At 35.5% G+C, this 18,791-nt stretch overlaps 1 protein-coding gene across 3 annotated transcripts in view; it reads left to right on the top strand.

Annotated features, from left to right (window-relative positions):
- ERCC6 (ERCC excision repair 6, chromatin remodeling factor) overlaps window positions 1-18,791 on the top strand; it is a 46,982-nt gene that overhangs the window by 25,594 nt on the left and 2,597 nt on the right. For all 3 annotated transcript variants that reach the window (XM_027648050.1, XM_027648051.1, XM_027648049.1), the window contains 12 exons: window positions 6,221-6,391; window positions 6,832-7,008; window positions 8,349-8,465; window positions 9,860-9,955; window positions 11,744-11,962; window positions 12,676-12,786; window positions 13,231-13,350; window positions 14,386-14,480; window positions 16,365-16,510; window positions 16,593-17,297; window positions 17,867-18,068; window positions 18,390-18,468. In XM_027648050.1, coding sequence (XP_027503851.1) covers window positions 6,221-6,391; window positions 6,832-7,008; window positions 8,349-8,465; window positions 9,860-9,955; window positions 11,744-11,962; window positions 12,676-12,786; window positions 13,231-13,350; window positions 14,386-14,480; window positions 16,365-16,510; window positions 16,593-17,297; window positions 17,867-18,068; window positions 18,390-18,468 — 2,238 coding nt within the window. The remainder of the gene's footprint in view (window positions 1-6,220; window positions 6,392-6,831; window positions 7,009-8,348; window positions 8,466-9,859; window positions 9,956-11,743; window positions 11,963-12,675; window positions 12,787-13,230; window positions 13,351-14,385; window positions 14,481-16,364; window positions 16,511-16,592; window positions 17,298-17,866; window positions 18,069-18,389; window positions 18,469-18,791) is intronic.

Genomic DNA, 18,791 nt, shown 5'->3' with positions numbered 1-18,791 from the left:
GAAGTTTCAAACTTTGGTACCTTGTAGGAACAAAACAAGGAAAACTTAAATTTTTACTTTCCCTTAGGTGCTTAAATGGATTTTCAGGATTCAGCAGAACATTTTTAATTTTCTCTTTAAATATTTATTGAGTTTATTGTAATAACATTAAAATGATATGTTGCTTAATTGCACTTGATTAAACATATTCTGAGGTAATTGATGCAGTTACAGTATATGGCAAAAAAGGAATAGCACACTCTAATGTGCTAATAGCTTCCTGTTGTTCAATTAACTTGGTGTGTTTTCAAGCCCTAAAAATCTGTTGACCTCAATAACATGCTTGCATGTCTTCCTAAATTAAATCATGTGTGCTTATTTTGGGCTATTTGTTAATTAATGGACTTGACAGAGTGGCTCAAATTTTTCCATCTGCAGGTATAGTCAGGTTTTCAAGGACTTCACCTTCCCGTTGTCCTCCCATAAATGTATATTCAACAACTTAAAATTATAAGCACTTTAAATAGGGCAGATTTAGAGAACTGAATCTAATGCCTCATCTTCTAAGAGCTGCAACAATATGCTTTAAAAAGTGTCACTGCTGATATGGTCTTAACTTCATGCACATTTTTTTCTTAGATACCTCTTAATTAGAGAAGAGCAAGCTAAAGTAAGAAAAAAAACCAACAACACACTTTTCCCATTCTAGTTGCTTTTATACCTGCAATAAAAGTTTACTACTAATTTATTAGCATAAATAACACTTGTGCACTGAAAATGTATCACACAAAATACAGGACAGATGATTTACTCCTGCATAGGATTTCTTTTCAATATATATTCTGTCTATGAATTCTTTGATGCTGATCTGATCTCGTGACAATTCCATCTTGTGGCATTACAGGAAGCTGCTTTTGCATATGTTAATTTTATGATACTCCTCCCATGACCATTCTGCCTTTATGCTCTGGCATAAGGCATAAACCTAACTAAGTTTAAGAAAAAAATTTTAAAATAGTGGTTATACTGCCTAAGAAAATATGTTTATTCTTTGAGATTAATTTTACGCGGCCAAAAGCCAACTTGCTGTGCACCTGTGGTCTCAGTGTTACACAGACCTGTTTGTAATTAACTGACAATTGCAGAATTGACCTATTATTCTGTTAGTGTATCATGGTTTATCACAAAATAAATGAGAAGAGTTTTGTGCTGGACAGCTGGCTTGCCAGGAGAGTATTGGGGAACTGAACTTTGTTATCAGCTTTGGAGTGAGAAAGGTCACTTCAGCCTCTAATGAGGTTAGAGTTATCTGAACCAGTGGAAGAACATAATTGTCCTCTGGATTAACTGGACATCAGACAGTGGATTTTGAGGACTACATTATCCTGTAGTGGTTGGCCAGCAGGTTGTTTGCTGCAGCTTGTTCTCTGTAGGCCTGTGAAAGAGGGACAGATAATTTCTAAGGAAAAGAGAAAGATTAAGTGTAAAACTATTGAATGAGATTTTTGGAAAAAAGGAGGTAAGCAATGACAGATGTCTCATAAGGCAAGACAGTATTTCATAGCAGAAAGAGACAACAGCTGAAGATTCATTTGATAAAATTTAAGTTGATGTTTTAGGTGTGATTAGTGTACGTATTTTTTACCATAACATTGTCAGGAATCCTGAAATATTAACAAATAGTAAATCTTTCAACATTGGTGAAATTATGTGCTTTTATGAATAGGCAATTTGTGTTGCACCTTCCAAGATACAAAAACATCAGTGCAAGAACCTGTCTCCCACTTCTTTAGACTTGCCCACGGAAGTATTTCACTTGACAGTGAAGAGTGGGGAAGACATCTGTTCTGATTGTTTTATCATAAATTGATACCAGGCAGTACCTTACACATCTGTTCAGTTAGTGACACTTCTTTAGTGTTACAGTAGGACTTCTGAGCAATGTGGCAAGTGAAAGGCTCACCGATTTTGTTGTTGTTGTTTGGGTTTTGGTGGTTTTTTTTTGTTTTACCTTGACATATCCTCTCTTCCCATTTTGGTTTTCTTTGCAAGCAATTACAAGATTTTTGGAATAATAGTATGAAATAACAGTCTGAATTGTGAGCACCGGATTGGCCGCCAGTCTTATCAGCCAATTTCAGATCAGTCATTGAGACATCCCACTAAGATACCTCTGGGTCTATAATATTTGTGTAGGTTTTTAGCATATGTGAAGCTTCAAAAGGGAGATTACTTTATTCCTTTGCTAAAATAACAAAGGTAGAAAATTTCAACAGTGAAGGAGAGAAGTCTGAAGTTCCAGTTTCATCCCCTGAAATATACCTAATAATTTAAAGACCTTCAGCTATCCTCAAGGGAAGGCAGATTGGTATTTTAGATAGTGAAAGTGAAGATACAATAGAAAGTTGAAGGGGTTTCCAAAGCTTCTGAGCTACTATGGATGAAACGTAAAACTTGCCCTTTTTTTTATTACTGTCATTTGTGATCACAGAAGATCATTTGGTTCTTCTGTGATGAAAAATGTGCTTAAGTTGGAAGCAGTAGGAAAAACCAGATTTAAGTAATAGTCTTCCTTTGTGAAGTCAACTTTCAGTTTGAACAAGGTATAGCATTCGTGGCTAAATATTTCCTGTGGTGCTGTCTTACGCTATTAAGCTCCTACTATGGTTTATGGTTAAATCTGATCTGTAAACATTGAGTGCTCTGAGACCTCTAAGGATGAGAGAAAACAAAGAAGTAAATCTAATGTAGTGTATCACAAATACTATTTTATTTATGATATAGAACACAAGGTTAGGAGAAGAAAACTGTGCAAGTGTTGGTAAAACAACCTTCTATACAAAGAGCTTGTCCTGTTGTTTCAAAACTTCTGTTGGCACATAAACATTTGTAAATTGTAGAATGTAAGAGGGAACATGAACTTTGGTTATCTTGTTTAACATAGCATATATAGAAGGAGACTGTGTTTTTTAAGTTCGAGGCTGAATTTCTAATTTCTTGATCTTTAGAACACGTAACACTGAGTTTAACAGTTCTTTAATGGTAATCACATAGCGTTTGTAAAGGTGCAACTTTGTAAAGCTGCAACTTTGCATTCCCTTGTTCTGGTCAAATGCAGGACACACAACACAGCCCTCAAAAGCAGTTGTCAGTTCATGCTGTGAAACCATCTACTTGAAGATGCCTACACACTGAAAACTTCAGACCTTCTACTCTCACTGTAGAGTACATAATCTACATGCAAACAAAATAAGCCTCAGAGGTTATGGTTATCAACTCACTCTATATGACTGTATATGGAACCGTACTTCAGCCAAAGGATCTATTTCTGAGTTGAGGACCAAACTCAGATAAACTTAGTATCATGCCCCAAGAAGCAGCATTCTGGATAAATACGTGCTAAGTGCTTTAGCTCTTTTTATTGCAACTTTTACATTATTAAACATTGTAATGTGTTCTTCTGAAGCCTCTTCGTGGTGCCATTTAGATTGTTTTATTGGGGGCAGGGAAATAATAAAGAGGTTTTATATGTTGCATTTATGGATCTCCGGGCTTAATGGTTGGTTATGAGATAGTGATAAGTCTGCTGAAGAGTGCGTTTTTGATTCACAAGTGAAATATGGTTGTGTGACTAGATATTATCTCTATATTCACACTTGCTCAAAGGTATCTGAATGTTTAGAGAATTTTCTAGTTATCACTAGTCTATTTCTTTAATTTGAGTCTTAGATATACATTTCTAAGAAAATTACAATTTTTAATACATAATACATAATAATTCAGAATTCAGGTCCTCTTAAACCTTTTTTCAAAGACTGCTTTATCCAAAAAAAGATAAACATTATTTCTGTAAGTCAGAAAAATTGTCCTGTTTTTGTACGCTCAGAAACAAACTTATAACTACATTGAGGTACCAACAGGAAAAAAGAATTTGCTTAAAGGTGTGTCCTTAGAATAAATCATAAATGTTTTGGCCATAGGAAGTATTGTTTGCCAAAAATCATCCAGTACACTGGTTGTGTCCCAGTGTAGACAAGGCAACACAATCAACTTATCACTCAAAGTTAGGAGAAAATACTGTCCTTGAATTTTAAAGGTCTGAAATACTGTGCTGAACAGAAATGTAAGTTCATAATTACTCAATCTACTCACATGTTCCTCTATTCATTAGCATCATATAAAGGCCAGAGTTCAGAATTTCAGAACTAGCTAATGACTGTGTTATCTTTTGGCAGTAGTAGGATATGTCTCTCTTAAGCAAATTTTTTTGTTTGTTTAGTTTAACAGTGCATATCCTGAAATATTTCACTGAAGTGTATTGCTCAAGAAAAAATAAAATTAAATTAAACATGCTTTAATCTAACCAAACAAGAATTGTGAATTAAGTAATACATTATAAAATAGCATAAATTCTGGAATGCCACACCCTCAAAAGAGTGTGTATCCAATATTAAATCTGTTACCATATTTTAAAATATTTAAAATTACTCCAAGAACTGCACCTAGAGTGAAGGCAACCTCTGAGAAAGTACCTAATGCAGTAAAATGAGTTAGTGTTATAGCGTGAGTTGATAAAATTGTGTTGTATTTCTTCATTGTCAGCACAAATCCTTGTTTATTAAAAATTTAGCTTGAAGGAAACTTTAATTAATTACAGGTTCAGTAAATCCTGACTAGGATTCTGCTGTGGTGTGTTTACAGTGAATGGCCTTCATGTGCCTGTGTTTCACTTCTGTTCTCTCTGCTACCTGACAGCGTGATTTATGGCTGTTGTTTTCTACTGGTCCACTGTTTGCCCTCTAGGAGGGATTGGTCTCTTGAGCCTCCATAATAACAGCAGCACTTTCACAAAACATCTTTTAATGACAGGAGCGTAGCATTCTGTAAGTCAGGCTAATTGCAGACATACCCTATTAATTGCAAAAATTAGGAGAGGTTACATATTTTACAAGCTTTTAATTTTAAATCGCCCGAGATGATTTGTCGTAAGTGTTTGGGTAGAGATGTCTACAATATTCTAGGATAGGCCCTTGCTGACACTCGAGAAATGTTGCAGACTGTGGATAATATACCTCGTAGAATTAAGCTTTGGGTGTCCACACCTGCCTAGAAATCATACTCTCCCTGTAATGCAAATTGTTTTGAAGATTGCATATTCTCTTGAGAATCGTGATCTCAACATTAAATAATGTGTTGTGGTTTTATCAGGAGATGATAATCAGAAAGTAGAAATTCTTGAAAAGTTAAAGTCATAAGAGCTTTAAATCTTGGAGTATGTGTAAGCAACTAATTTTACAATAAAAGATCATGGACTTTTTAACTTATCTCACTTTTTGAGATGGATTTTTCTCTTTTTTTTTTTTGTTGGGTTTGTTTGGGGTTTTTTGTTGGGTTTTTTTATTTATTTTATTTTCTTAAAGGCATTTCAAGTAATAAGAATTTTGTCTTTCCTGTAGCAAATTCAGTAGAGGTTCTACTTTCTTTTTTTCTTTTATATTGGATCTGTTTCTTTCATCTAGAATTGCTTCTCAACCCATCATCTTCTGTTTAAGTCTTCTAGATTTGTATGTGGAGGACAAATACAATAGAGATGAGTTTTGAATGCTGTGAAAAGTGGCACAGACTCTCTGCCCTACATAATTTGCAACTATAAAGGCTAGTAAAAACTTGGGGAAAGGTTATAGCTTGAAAGAGAAGCACAAAATTTGAAGGTTGATAACAAATATATTAATCCTATTAATGAGAAAGGTTAGACAGAATTTAGAATTAACCAAATAGATTTTTTTGTGTGTGATTGTTTTTCAGTTTTTCACTTGTTCAATTTTCTTCCAATGTGCTAGATCTTGCTTGCAGCACACAAAGCTGGGTTTGTGACATGCATATTGGAGAACTTGAAGAAATCGGTTGCATTAATCAAATCCAGTGTTTGCTTTTTTAGGCATTGTCTTTAAAAAATTAAAAATAAAAACCACTGTTTCCTTTTGACCAGACTTCAGGTCAAATTCTGATCTGTTATAAAACAGTATTCAAGTGCTTGAAAATTCTTTTACAGATGAGCTTAGAACCATATAATCGAAATCTTACCTATGCTTTTTTTTTTTTTTTTTGCAATGTAAATTATATATCTGCTTTTACAAAACTTTTTATACATACCTTGGATAGCAGACTTGTATGTGTGTAGTTCAGTAGGTCTGAGATTTCTGTCTCATTGTTGCTGACAACATTCACCTCTTGCTTTTAGGTGAAGCTAATTCATGAAATTGCTTCATGCCATGGAATTCTCATTACATCTTATTCATACATTCGACTGATGCAGGACAACATCCACACTTATGATTGGCATTATGTGATTCTGGATGAGGGTCACAAAATCCGAAATCCAAATGCTGCAGTCACGCTTGCATGCAAGCAGGTATTTATAAAAAATAAATTTGTGCTCTGGGAAGAGGTTCCAAGATATAAAAACCTATCATAAAAATATACGTTTGATCATTAATAAAGAATAAAAGCATAAATCACAGTGGTCTGTATTTGACTATTTAATTTACTTAGCATTTTTAATGAATTTACATGAGTAAATTTACAGCAGTATGGTAAAGAAAAAAATCAGAAATTTTAAGTTGCATAGTAATTTACCATTGGGTATAAATGTCAGATTGCTGGTGTCAATTTTCTGCCAATAGTTTGTGGACAGTATATTGCAGAAAGCTGTTTTATTCACAAATATGAGGCCACATATTTTAACATGAGAATTCATTGATGGTAAAATTGAATATCCTCTGAAGCAGGAGATGGGTTACATCATGAACCATGAAAATAACTTTCTTTTGGTTTTGTGGTTTTTGTTAATAGTTCCGCACACCCCATCGAATCATCTTGTCTGGCTCCCCTATGCAAAATAACCTAAAGGAGCTCTGGTCCCTCTTTGACTTTATATTCCCAGGAAAACTGGGAACACTACCTGTGTTCATGGAGCAGTTTTCTGTCCCGATAACCATGGGAGGATATTGCAATGCCTCTCCTGTCCAGGTAAATGCATCAAAAATAGCACTTTGCTTGAAGGAAACTGTTATGTTGTTTCTAAACTGACCTCTAAATGTACTTCATGCTGTATGTTCTAGACACTACACTAACCCAAAAAAGAACTGCATGTGTGTTTTATTGCTGCATGTACAAAAAGAACTGTTCAACTAAATGAGACCATTTCATTTATATGGGGGGTGCAACTTATACAAAGAGTTTTCTTGTCAAAAGCCCTGAAGTTTGTGTCATTAGAAGTATTCTTTGATGTGAAGTAAAGATAAACAAAATGGGGTGGAAAGTAACTGTCTTATATTTTGATGTACTTAAATAGAACTTTCCTGTTTGATATCAAGCTTTGTCAAATTATGCAATAAGAGGAATCCTTAAATCCAAACTGAAAACTGTTTTTATTTTAAAAGGTAAAGTAGGTGTTGGAAGTCTGAAAGTAGAGAAACAAATTTTGAAAGCAAAAATTATTTGGAAAATGATTTTTAGTAAGTATGTCTATTAATCTTTGTAGTTGTGGTTCTCAGTATTGACTGAGAACATTTTTCAAATTAGATGATAAATTAATTGTCTGCATCATAATCTGCAGACTAATTTTTGTATAAATGCTAAGGAAGTTGTATCCTTTTAAATCCTCTTTGTAATGCACACATGCATTTCTAAAGTTTTATTTTATTTTTGAGTGTAAGTACTTCCCTTGTCTAAATCTTAGTAATTTACTAAATTGGACTTTCAGTTTGGTTTTTTACATATCAATAATTTATTATATTATTTGTTTTGCTTAAGAGAAATTAAGTTGGTTTTAGCTATTATGTACAGTTATTACCCATCTCACACATCCATTACCCGTTGTAGAACCATATGCTCCATTTAAAACCAGAGTGACCTTTAGTTTCTGTGATCATGGGGATTTTCTTGTACCGATTTTTCTTTCTTAATAGTCTCAAGTGAGCACTAATCTTCACTTATTGTCTAGTAACCACCATTGCTGCAGGCTTCTTTTTTGATCTTCAGTATGTGTATTAGCACTTTTTCATGAGGATTTTAGTTTTGTGTAAATTTAGACTCACTTCTGTCTTTGGTTTCTAATGAAATATTTCTGGTCTCTTTTTAAAGACAAATCTGTGCTATCTCGGGAAGACTTATTCAATTTTATTGTCCCTAACATGAATTTTATTGCAATTCTTATTGTGTTGAATATGTAACTTTAAATCCATGTAAAATATAAAACATCTAATTTTATTAGAATTTTCCTATCACTAGTGATGGAATTTTGCTTGTTGCTAAAATTAATATCAAGAATCAAAATATAACTTTTGCTTTTTTCTTCCTATTTTCAGGTAAAAACTGCATACAAATGTGCCTGTGTGTTACGGGACACCATAAACCCCTACTTGCTGCGAAGAATGAAGGCTGATGTAAAAATGAGCCTTTCACTTCCAGATAAAAATGAACAGGTTTGTTTATCTTCACTACTAGATCTGAGTCCTTTCCCTCCCCAAAACTCAATCTTTCTTGGTCATTTGGAAATAATTTTTGCTAATAGCTGTTGAAATGCTGTTTTAACTAAAGAGAAGATGTAGAGCTTTCAAGATTCATATTCTCTTCACCAGTGTTCTGAGTATTAAATGGTCACAGTCTTGAAGGGTCTCTGTGAGTGCACTCATCTAAAAAACAAAGGATAGATGAAGTGTAGTCAGGTCTGCTTAATACTGTGCATAGAAATGAGTTGCCTGTCTGTTTCCTTTTTCACAGCAGGAAACACTTTAGCATTATTTCCTGCTGTAAAAATATTAATTTGGGCAGAAAGTAATAGAGAAATACTTGATGGCAGTTGTTCATCTTGCAAGCTAGCTGACCTGTACATTTTAATAAATTTCAAAAATATTATGCCTTTTGATGTAAAACTAGTTTGCTTTACCATGAGGTGGAATGTTTTTTTAGGAAACATTTTTACTCAAAGTAGAGGAGGTTGAAAGTATTAGTTAACTAAAATTCCTTCAAATACTCACTTGTGGTAATTGTTAGACTCTTCTGCCACTCAGGTTTCAGTGCTTCAGGCTTTCATGTTTTCTTCTCATTCTCTTCCTGTCTTCTCCCTCTAAAAGAGAAGTAGACATGCTAGCCTTTGTAAGACAGTGCTGAAGGGTACATAATAAACGAGTAAGCCATACTCAGTTTCTGCTGTTCAGTCTAATGATCTTTTTTAATCAATTTTAATTTCTACGTACTTTAAAGTGTACTGGGCTACTTAGTCTAAAGAATGCAATCATAAACAGATGAAACAAATTTGATTTTTGTTCTGGTCAGTCAGAAGGCACTACCTCAGTTTGACGTACAGCATAATGTTGGGTGCCTTGCAGGATGCAAGGAAGTGTTTTGTTCCATTTTAGCCCATCAAAGCATCTGAAAAATCATTATATGCTCACACTCAGAGTCTAATGACAGATCACATGTGCTAACCTTCCCATGAGGTAGTAAGAATTTGCAAGTTGCAAGGGACGTAACAGACCCACAGTGGAAAGCACTTCCTATAAACATAGCTTTGAGAGAACACTAACGCTGCACAGTTACCCCATTAAAACTGGAAAATGGCAGTACTTTCAAAACTAAAGCAATTTGAGGGGAAAACATAAATGGGAAAGAGCACATAAAACCTCATGAAACTCATCTTACTGATTATGTTCATTCTCTAAAAATTATATTCTTTTTTTTATTTCTGATTATTTCTATGCAGTATCTTTTAACTTAGTATTTCAGTATGTCAGACATCTGTAAAGCTTCCCTGTAGCACATTGAGAAGTTTTAAAATTCACACAGGTTGGGCTTGAGCGGTTGTTTTGTTTTGTAGGTCCTCTTTTGCCGTTTGACAGAGGAGCAACGTCAAATCTATCAGGATTACATCAACTCTAAAGAAGTTTACCAGATTCTCAATGGAGACATGCAGGTGGGCATTAATAAGGGTAATGACAGGTAGAGTTTGGTGGATGAAGTCAGGGACTGGCCTTTACATTCTTCTACCTGGCTTCTGAGGAGAAAGGGAACCGCACACTGATCTCAGTTCTGCTTTTGTAAATGTCTGCTTTTTTGTTCTCAAAAAATGTTACATGAAATATGTAGAGTTAGTGATCCATATGTAGTGACATGACCAGATAAAAGTAGGATTGGAATGGGGATCTTGGAAACAAATCATGGCTATTGGATGACCTGTTTTAGGTAACAGCATACATGCTTTTAATTAGTTGCGGAAGTGAAGCAAAGGAAAAGCATAATTTGTTGTGAGAGTACAGTTCAGGTGTGATAACTTTGTGATGCAACAGTTGATGATTGCAGAATCTTAACATATAGCAGAGCAAATAGCAAGCATCCTTGTTATTGTCTTATTAGTCACTTCTCAACATCTGCCTCTGTCCTCACAGTGTAAGTGTTGAAATTGATGTGACCAAGGTGACAGGAGTAATTGAAATACAGTTTCAAATGCTAGCTGTTGCCTGTGTAAAATGTCTGTTCTTCCCTTTGATTCCTACATTGCACACATCTGATCCCTTTGGCATTTTTATGCATGCAGTGGATGTTTCTCCCTTCCATTTTAGCTGCAGGATACAGATCTGTTGTTTATAAGAGGAGAGATAGAATGCCTTGGCATTCTACACTATCTATGTGTAGTTTACCACATTTTCTTATCTTGTGAACTGTGAAATCCTTTCTCCCCTCATACACAGTGATTCCAGTTGGTTGTTTGGTCAGTACAGCCATATGTATTGCAGTTCCATACAAAGCACATGTTGTCCTTATTCCTGTTTTGAATGTTTTTATATTTTTCCAGGTCTTGCAAAAGGTATAGTGGCCAACTTTTTTCAAGTACATTTTAGTTATTCCAGTGAAAATTATTTTAAGGAGCTTGATCTTCGAGGTGGCTTGTACAAGACGATCTGCACAAATTCCCCAAAGATGTTACAGAATGGACTATCATATTTGCTAGAGTTTTGAAAATTTTGGATAGTAAATCCCAGTGCTTTTATTAGATGTTTTGTGTGACAGCAGCAAATCCCAGTTGAAAAACAAAAACCCCATTGTCCAAACAAACCATAAATTATGAACAGGCTCATCCAACTTGTAGTGCTAGAAGACTGAGGGATTTGCTGTTTCAAGCTAGCTCTTTTTAATGAGTGCTCATTATATCAGAAGAATAAATAACACTTCTAATAAATAACTGAACAGAACCCTTCTAAATGGCATCAAAAGTGGTAATTTCAGCTTTTTATTATTTTTACTCATATGTTCTTTGTTTCCCTGCACTCTAGTGGGTATACTTACTATACTCAAGGTCTGTCTTAAGTTACCTGCTAATATGGCAGGAGCTGGAAGGAAGGACACAATAATTTCAAGAAATAAACTTGGTGAAAGTTTTCCTTTTGAGTAGGAAAAATTTGACTGTGAGTTACAGCTAAAGACTGCTTTTGCTGATGTGGAAATTGTTGCAGAATTCTCCTGTCACCAGAATAGACTCACAAGAAAATAAAGTTTCATTGACCTTCTCTTATACTGAAATTTCCTAAAACTTTCCATGAAACAAGTATTATCATCCATTGACTTCCCAAAAGAGCATTATTAAAAACAAACTTCTTTATGATGACTGGATTGATCCATTGCTGTTTATTTTTCTCAACCACAACCTTTATAGATACAAGTATTTGTCATAAAAATAAAAATACTTTTATCATGTGTTCTTTAGATTCTCTTAGGACTATCAACTTTGAGAAAGATTTGCAACCACCCTGACTTTGTCGCTGATAGTCCCAGCTTTTCAAAGGGTGTACCAGATGCTGAAGTGGAGGAATCGAATCAGTTTGGATATTGGAAACGTTCTGGAAAAATGATAGTGGTAGAATCCTTGCTTAAAATATGGCACAAGCAAGGTCACAGAGTGTTATTTTTTACTCAGTCAAGACAGGTAAGATGAGCTACTTGGTTTTAGTTTTAGTTATCACTAAAACTAAAAACAGTGTGTGTGTGTTCCAACAACACTTGTAATTAGAACCACCTTTTGTAATGTCCTTCTCAGAAAATTACGATCTTACTGAAAAAAAATTATGAAAATGACTAATATCTGGAATAATTGGAGACCAGTTCCCAAGCTCAGTAAGCTTTACTGGAATGACAGAGTGTTGTGGCAGTGCTGCCCAATTTCAATATATGGGGTCAAAGCTCGTATCAGTTGTACCCATATCATAGCAAGCTGTCCCTGCTGTGTAGCTTCAGGATAGAATTGATACTCAATTTGTGTAATGCATGTGCACATCTAATCCTCAGAACTGTGTGCATTGGGCCGGTAACACAGTGACCTTCATTTGTTTTCCCTGTGTCTTGCTTCTATGGATTCCCTTGGAATGCTGCACCATTTATCTCTTTAAGTGTCTTGTGACTATGGCCCTGGACTTTCCAAACCAAACACAAACATTCCACTTATGCATTCAGCAGTGAAATAAGTAATTTTTTTCCCCAATTACATAAGTAAATTTTCTGTTCATTTAAGGTTCACGAGTTTTTGTTTGTCATCTTGGTCGTTTGATTAACACTGCAGTTCATACCACAAATTCATATGGATTGATCAAGTAGTTGCTGTCTGCACATCTGGATTTCATTGAATTTTTTCCATCACAACAGATGATGCAGATACTTGAAGTCTTTGTGAGACAGAGAAACTATTCCTACCTCAGGATGGATGGCACCACAGCAGTAGCTTCCAGACAACCTCTTGTAACAAAATATAATGAGGTGAGGTGTTGCCCATACCTGAATGACTATTAGTGAGTATGGCTAAATTCTTGCATTCCTCTTTGGTGTGTTTTTAAATATACTTCGTCAGGTTTGAGGCACAAAACTGGGGACTTATGTCAAATGAAACAACTTACTTAGTGAGAGAGCAGAAAGAAGTCATCACTTCTTTCACACTTAAATTGTGTTTTCTGCTAAGAAAAAAAACACAGTTGAGAAGGGGGAAAAGAAATTTTATTGGACAACAGTAAATGAAATTTAGATTAGACTACTTTTATTTGTCAAAATAGATACTAGATGAACAAGGAAATGTATTCCTTCCCTTGGCCCCCTTTGCATCTTTGTAAATAATGCTGATAATAAAAGATTTCAGGAATTAATTTATTTTTTTTAATGTTACACTTTGATAATTCTTGCTTTAGTAAATTCTCTCTTGTGTTATAGGACAAATCCATATTTCTTTTTCTCTTAACAACTCGTGTTGGTGGCATTGGTGTTAACTTGGTTGGTGCTGACCGGGTTATTATTTATGATCCTGACTGGAATCCCAGTGTAGACACACAGGTGAGTTTGTTTTATTACATTTCGTTTACCAACTAAGCTGAAACAAAACTGAAGATGAAATTACATTTATCTCCTCAAATAATGTTAAAGCACTGTGTAGCTCTTTCCAAGGTTGCTGTTCCCAGCAGTGGTTGCTTAGGGTGCAGTTCCACGTTATGATATACTCTTGTGGCAAAACCAATTTAAGTGGTTCCCACCACATCCCCTTTATGTTGTTACATCTTACCACTCTTCAATATTGTCAACTCTTATAGTCTGTTTACAGTGCAGTCAAACAAACAGTTCAAGTGGCCTGTGTTTTTAAGATGAATAAACCAGATGTTTTTGAAGGGAGAGTACAGCTGTGCAAGCTGTTGAACCGATATGACTGTTCGTGGTGACAATGCAGGGTAAGAAAAGGAGAACAAGTGTTGCTCAGATTGGCTTTGTCACTAGATAACGATATGTAGCTATGTCCTTTGAATGCTGCTCTAAGCCAATATTGTTAAAAGTCATGCTTTATCTCAGGGTGTGGTGGACTCTGGTTCATCAGATCCCATAGTAGTATGTGGTGTTTATGTGTTTGAGAGGAAAAAACTTTTTGATAGAATCCTACATAGCTCTGAGATCTACATGTGTCTGACTTAGAGTGGTATGTATTAGTGGTTGGTTCAAGATGTTCGTAGGAAAGCTTTCAGTTAAGAAAAAGAATAAAAATTCAAAAGAAAGGTGTATATTAAAGCTCTGTTGTAAAATAGATCCCTACTGGAATGAGTCTATATAAACTACTTATTCTAGATACAAGTTCCAATTTTAATATAATTTTATTGATAATTTTTATAACTTGATACAGTTGGAGACTTGTCTTTCTACATATGTAAACTTTCTAAATCTTGTTCTTCTCCTGCTGAGTTAGTTGTCATAATGCTATAGAAATACCACTTCTTGAACTATGTTAAGTGTCCAAACTAAGTTTGAAACAGTGTTATCATTAGCTCTCTGTCAGACATATGTTTAAGAGGCTAATGTCTGATAACCAAACCTTTTGTGTTCCAGGCTCGGGAACGTGCTTGGAGAATAGGCCAAAAGAAAGAGGTGACTGTGTATAGGCTTCTCACTGCAGGTACTATTGAAGAGAAGATATACCACAGGTCAGTCAGAATGTTTTCTTGGATACAGCTGCATGCTCAGGAAAATGCTTGTAGCCACTCAAGGTGGTGCAACACTGACATACCCAGTGTGCGTGTGCTCACATGGTTTGTAACCCCCAACCTTGGTCATGATGGGCACATTGCAGAAAACTTTTTAAAATTTCTCCTGAGAAATGAACCTTCTTCTAGTACTGGACTCCCAGCTTCAGGGCTGTGCTGCTCCCTGTCAGCTCCAAGACCCACCTGCTAAATGTACCTTATCAGTCTGTTCCAACATCTGTGTCCAGCACACACTGGAAAAGAGAGTATGAGGCATAAACAGAAAATAATCAGCACCTTACTCAGAACCGGAGACTCAACAAGTTTGAAATGCAAATTGAAATCAACGAGTTCTTTATATTCTCCTTGGGATATATCAAGATGTATATGGTACATACATCCATTTACTACTGTGCAAACCCAATTTGATTTTATTCCCAAATCATTCCAAAGTGAAAGAATTAAATCCAAATAACCACCAGTCATATTCGTGTTATTTATTCCAAAATGTAGCTAACGCCTTTAAAGTTACTTGCATTTTGAAATCAATGAAATCTTTTTATTTTGCTTTCCAATTCATCTTTCTCAGTAGTTAGCTTCACTCACATGAATTCCAAATGAATGTACATGGGAATCCTCTGTCTAGGCATTACTCTTCAGAACTGAAGTATCCTTTTGGAAAACTCAGATGAATGAAAAGCTCTAGATGATGAAATGCCAGCACTTATTGAATGCCTTTTTTAATCTGTTTTGCCACATGAACACAAAGCATCTGCTGTTGGTTGGCTTCCATCCCTCTGACATACTTGTGTTTAAACAACACTGACCACATCAAGGAATTGGACTCTAAGGGTCAGCACTGCCATCAGAAATTCATTTCTTTCCAGAACCGTGCAATGGACTGTGAACTTAAAGCAATTGTCTTTTCTCTTTTCCTGTGTGTTCTTCCCTGTAAATATGTGATCATCATTGCAGGAAACTACGAAGCTCAGATAATCTTTAAAAACTTTATGAAGTCTTTTAGTGGATACTTGCAGTAGCTGACACTTATGTTTAAACTTAGTTTTCAACAACTGGATTTAAAAATAGTTTCACTGTGTAATGTAGACAGAACCAAAACCATGATAAAAACAGTTCTAGAGAACTGATTTCCAGTTTTATTTAGGGATGTATTTTTTTGTAGAGAAAAAATAGCTTTTACTCTAGGCACTATGTAGTACAAATAGAGCATAGTAGTTTTACCAATACTAGAAGATTTTTTGGCATCTCAGTTCTCCCCCAGATTTATTCCTGTTAGTCCTCTGCAGGTGGGCTCTCTTTTTCCATTCCTCTCAACCACAAGTCTGATTTCCCTTTTCAGTGGCTGTCATCCAGTCATCACAATCAGACTGAGCTATTCTGTTGCTTTTGATCCCTCCAATCAATTGAACATGTAAAATGTTGTCATTTTAACAAGCTCTTGTTTCTCTTTCAGGAGTTTTCTGATAGTTTTATTGTAACATGCAAGCTTTTCAATTTTAATGGACAAAAAAAAATACTAGCTGTGAAATTATTTATTGCTTAGTTAAGGGATGCCTCGTAGGACATCTCAGGATGGTGGTTACCTGTTGTGTTATGGGGCTGTTGCAAAATAATAAATCTCTGCATTTAACAACTTCCTTGGTTGTTTTGAAAGTTACTAACTCAAGATTGTTTTGGAAACTAACATAATCTTCCCACTGCTTAATTGTTCTGCAGGGTAATATTTGTGCTTATATAGTTTTCTGTTTAAGTACTGTATTCAGTACTTAAACATAGCTAGACATTGTTTCATGCACAAAGTACTTTTTTTTTTTCTTGTTTTAGACAAATCTTCAAACAGTTTTTAACAAACAGAGTGCTGAAAGACCCTAAGCAGAATCGCTTCTTCAAATCCAATGACCTTTATGAACTTTTTACTCTGAACAGCCCCGATGTGTCTCAGGGGACAGAAACAAGTGCAATTTTTGCAGGTACATGGTTTTTTCTATTTGTTTAGAAGAAAAAATGTTTTAAGTGGTTGTTAAATGGATACTTATTTCATTCATCCCTCAGGTACTGGTTCAGATGTTCAAGTCCCAAAGCCATCTCATAATGGTGCTTCTAAACGTGATCTCCGTCTTGCAGAAAGCAGCTCACACAAGAAGAGCAAGTCCTCCAATTCCTGCTCAACCACACACATGAAAGATTCTTCTTCAAAAGCAATAGAGACAAGTGAGGAAACCAAAGGAAATTTGGAATCCTTTGACCAAAACAGCTCTGCAAAAGATAATGCACAAGCTACTACTGATACAAATTCACTGAATAAATGCAAGGAGGAACACTTGGAAAGTGGCAACAAATCTGTGTCCCAGTCGTTGCCATGCGATGCAGGGTCTTCAGAGGATGCCAAATGTCTGACTGCTGTGGTGGCTGATGAAGTACATGGAGCAGCTAATGCAAATGCCAAGGCAGATTTTAGCCTTACTTGTGATCCAGCTGGCTCCTGGGAAAAGCAGGATGCTAAAACTGAAGATGGGCAGTTAGATAATAATCATTATAAATGTATCTCAAAAACAAAACACAGGGTGGCTGTGCTGTCACATGAGAGCCACAAAGATGAGTTTAAGAAGAAACATCACAAAGATGCCAAATTTGAAGGAAAACGCATTCCTCATTTAGTGAAACAAAAACAGTACAGAAAGGAGAACAGTGAAGAGAAGGAGGAAGACTCAAAGAAAAATGATGATTATGTCTTGCAGAAACTTTTCAAAAAATCAGGTAACAGTTCTTGTTTTTAAACAGAGGTTTAACCTATGCAAGTGAGGGAAAGAGCAGTTCTGTTACTCTGATAGTTAGAGCTACAATAGAAAACTTGTTTATTATGTTACTGTGGTGAAACCTTAAGATGTTCATAATTTAAATGCCACATTTATGAATGTGCTAATTACCTTGGCACTAGCAGTTCAGATAGACCTGCACTTCTGGATATATAGCAGTAATGCAGTGTTTCTCCTGGAAATAAGGATGTAATCAACCTTCATTTACACAAGGGTTTCACTTCTGTCTGTCCTGTCCATAACAACGGAAATGATCAATTTACCCACATAATTGCCAGATCTATTGTGAATAATGACCTCATCAGCACACCAGAAGTGATTTGCTGTCAAATTGATTACTTAACTCATATAGAAAGGGTTCTCGTTAGGAATTACTGTACTGATGTGCTTAATATAATCAACATGAGAAAGGAAAAATGTTACTGTGGCATTCACTTAAAAAGTGAGTATTTGATTTTCATGTAAATTAGCAGATGTCCTCCTTCACCTTTTGAATCTTGTGGTTTTTAGGGGTACACAGTGTTCTGAAGCATGATGCCATTATGGAAGCTTCCAGTGTAGATCATGTGCTGGAGGAAGCAGAAGCAAGCAGAGTGGCCCAGAATGCCTTGAGAGCCTTAAAAATCTCTCGTCAGCAATGTTTAGGAGCTGCTTCTGGTGTGCCAACCTGGACAGGCATGAGTGGTCTTTCTGGTGCACCATCAGGAATAAAGTAAGTTCTGTCCTCATGCTGCTTTTCCAAAACAGAAGAGTGAGTTAGGATGTTATGGATTTATCTTTATTTGCACTTGTTATTTGCAGTAACATGTATCAAAGTGGTGCTCATGTTTCATATTTAATATAGAGATGAAGGCACATTACAAGCCAAGGTAGTCTATTCTGAAGTACAAAGAAAGCATTATTGTTGCACAGTAGAACAGAAAACTTAGCAGAGGGCTCTTGAGAACCCTAAAACACAAACCCAGTCTGTCTTTTAAAAAATTTTACTAGTCATTTTGAGAAGGATGTTTGATGGATGTTTGTGGGTTTTTAGGAGACGGTTTGGTCAAAAAAGAAACTCCATGCTGCTATCTCCACACGCCACTTGTGCATCACCTGCAAAGAAGCAGAAGGTAAGAGACATTTCTGTCTTAATAGCTGATATATGTGAAATGTTATGATTTATGCAAGAAATCTGTTTCATACTGTAGATGTCTCATACACATTTGTTGTATGATTATGTAGAATTCTAGAATTTTTAGTCACCTGTGAATTTTTGGTTTTTCATGTTTTAATGAAGTCTGATTGGATACAGCAGTCACAAATTGCACTGTGGTGTAGTTATCTGTCTGAAGACCAGCAATGCTTTTCTTTCACTTCCTAAGTTCTAAAGTTGAGACCAGAATATATTACCTCTTTATTGTGTATTTCAGATGACTAAGTTTTGAGTGGTCAT

This window comes from Corapipo altera, unplaced genomic scaffold, assembly GCF_003945725.1.
Source record: "Corapipo altera isolate COAL_440 unplaced genomic scaffold, ASM394572v1 56, whole genome shotgun sequence".
In the NCBI taxonomy this organism is placed as follows: Eukaryota; Metazoa; Chordata; class Aves; order Passeriformes; family Pipridae; genus Corapipo; species Corapipo altera.
The sequence above is the reverse complement of the archived record's forward strand: the minus strand, read 5'-3'. Positions and strand labels throughout refer to the sequence as shown.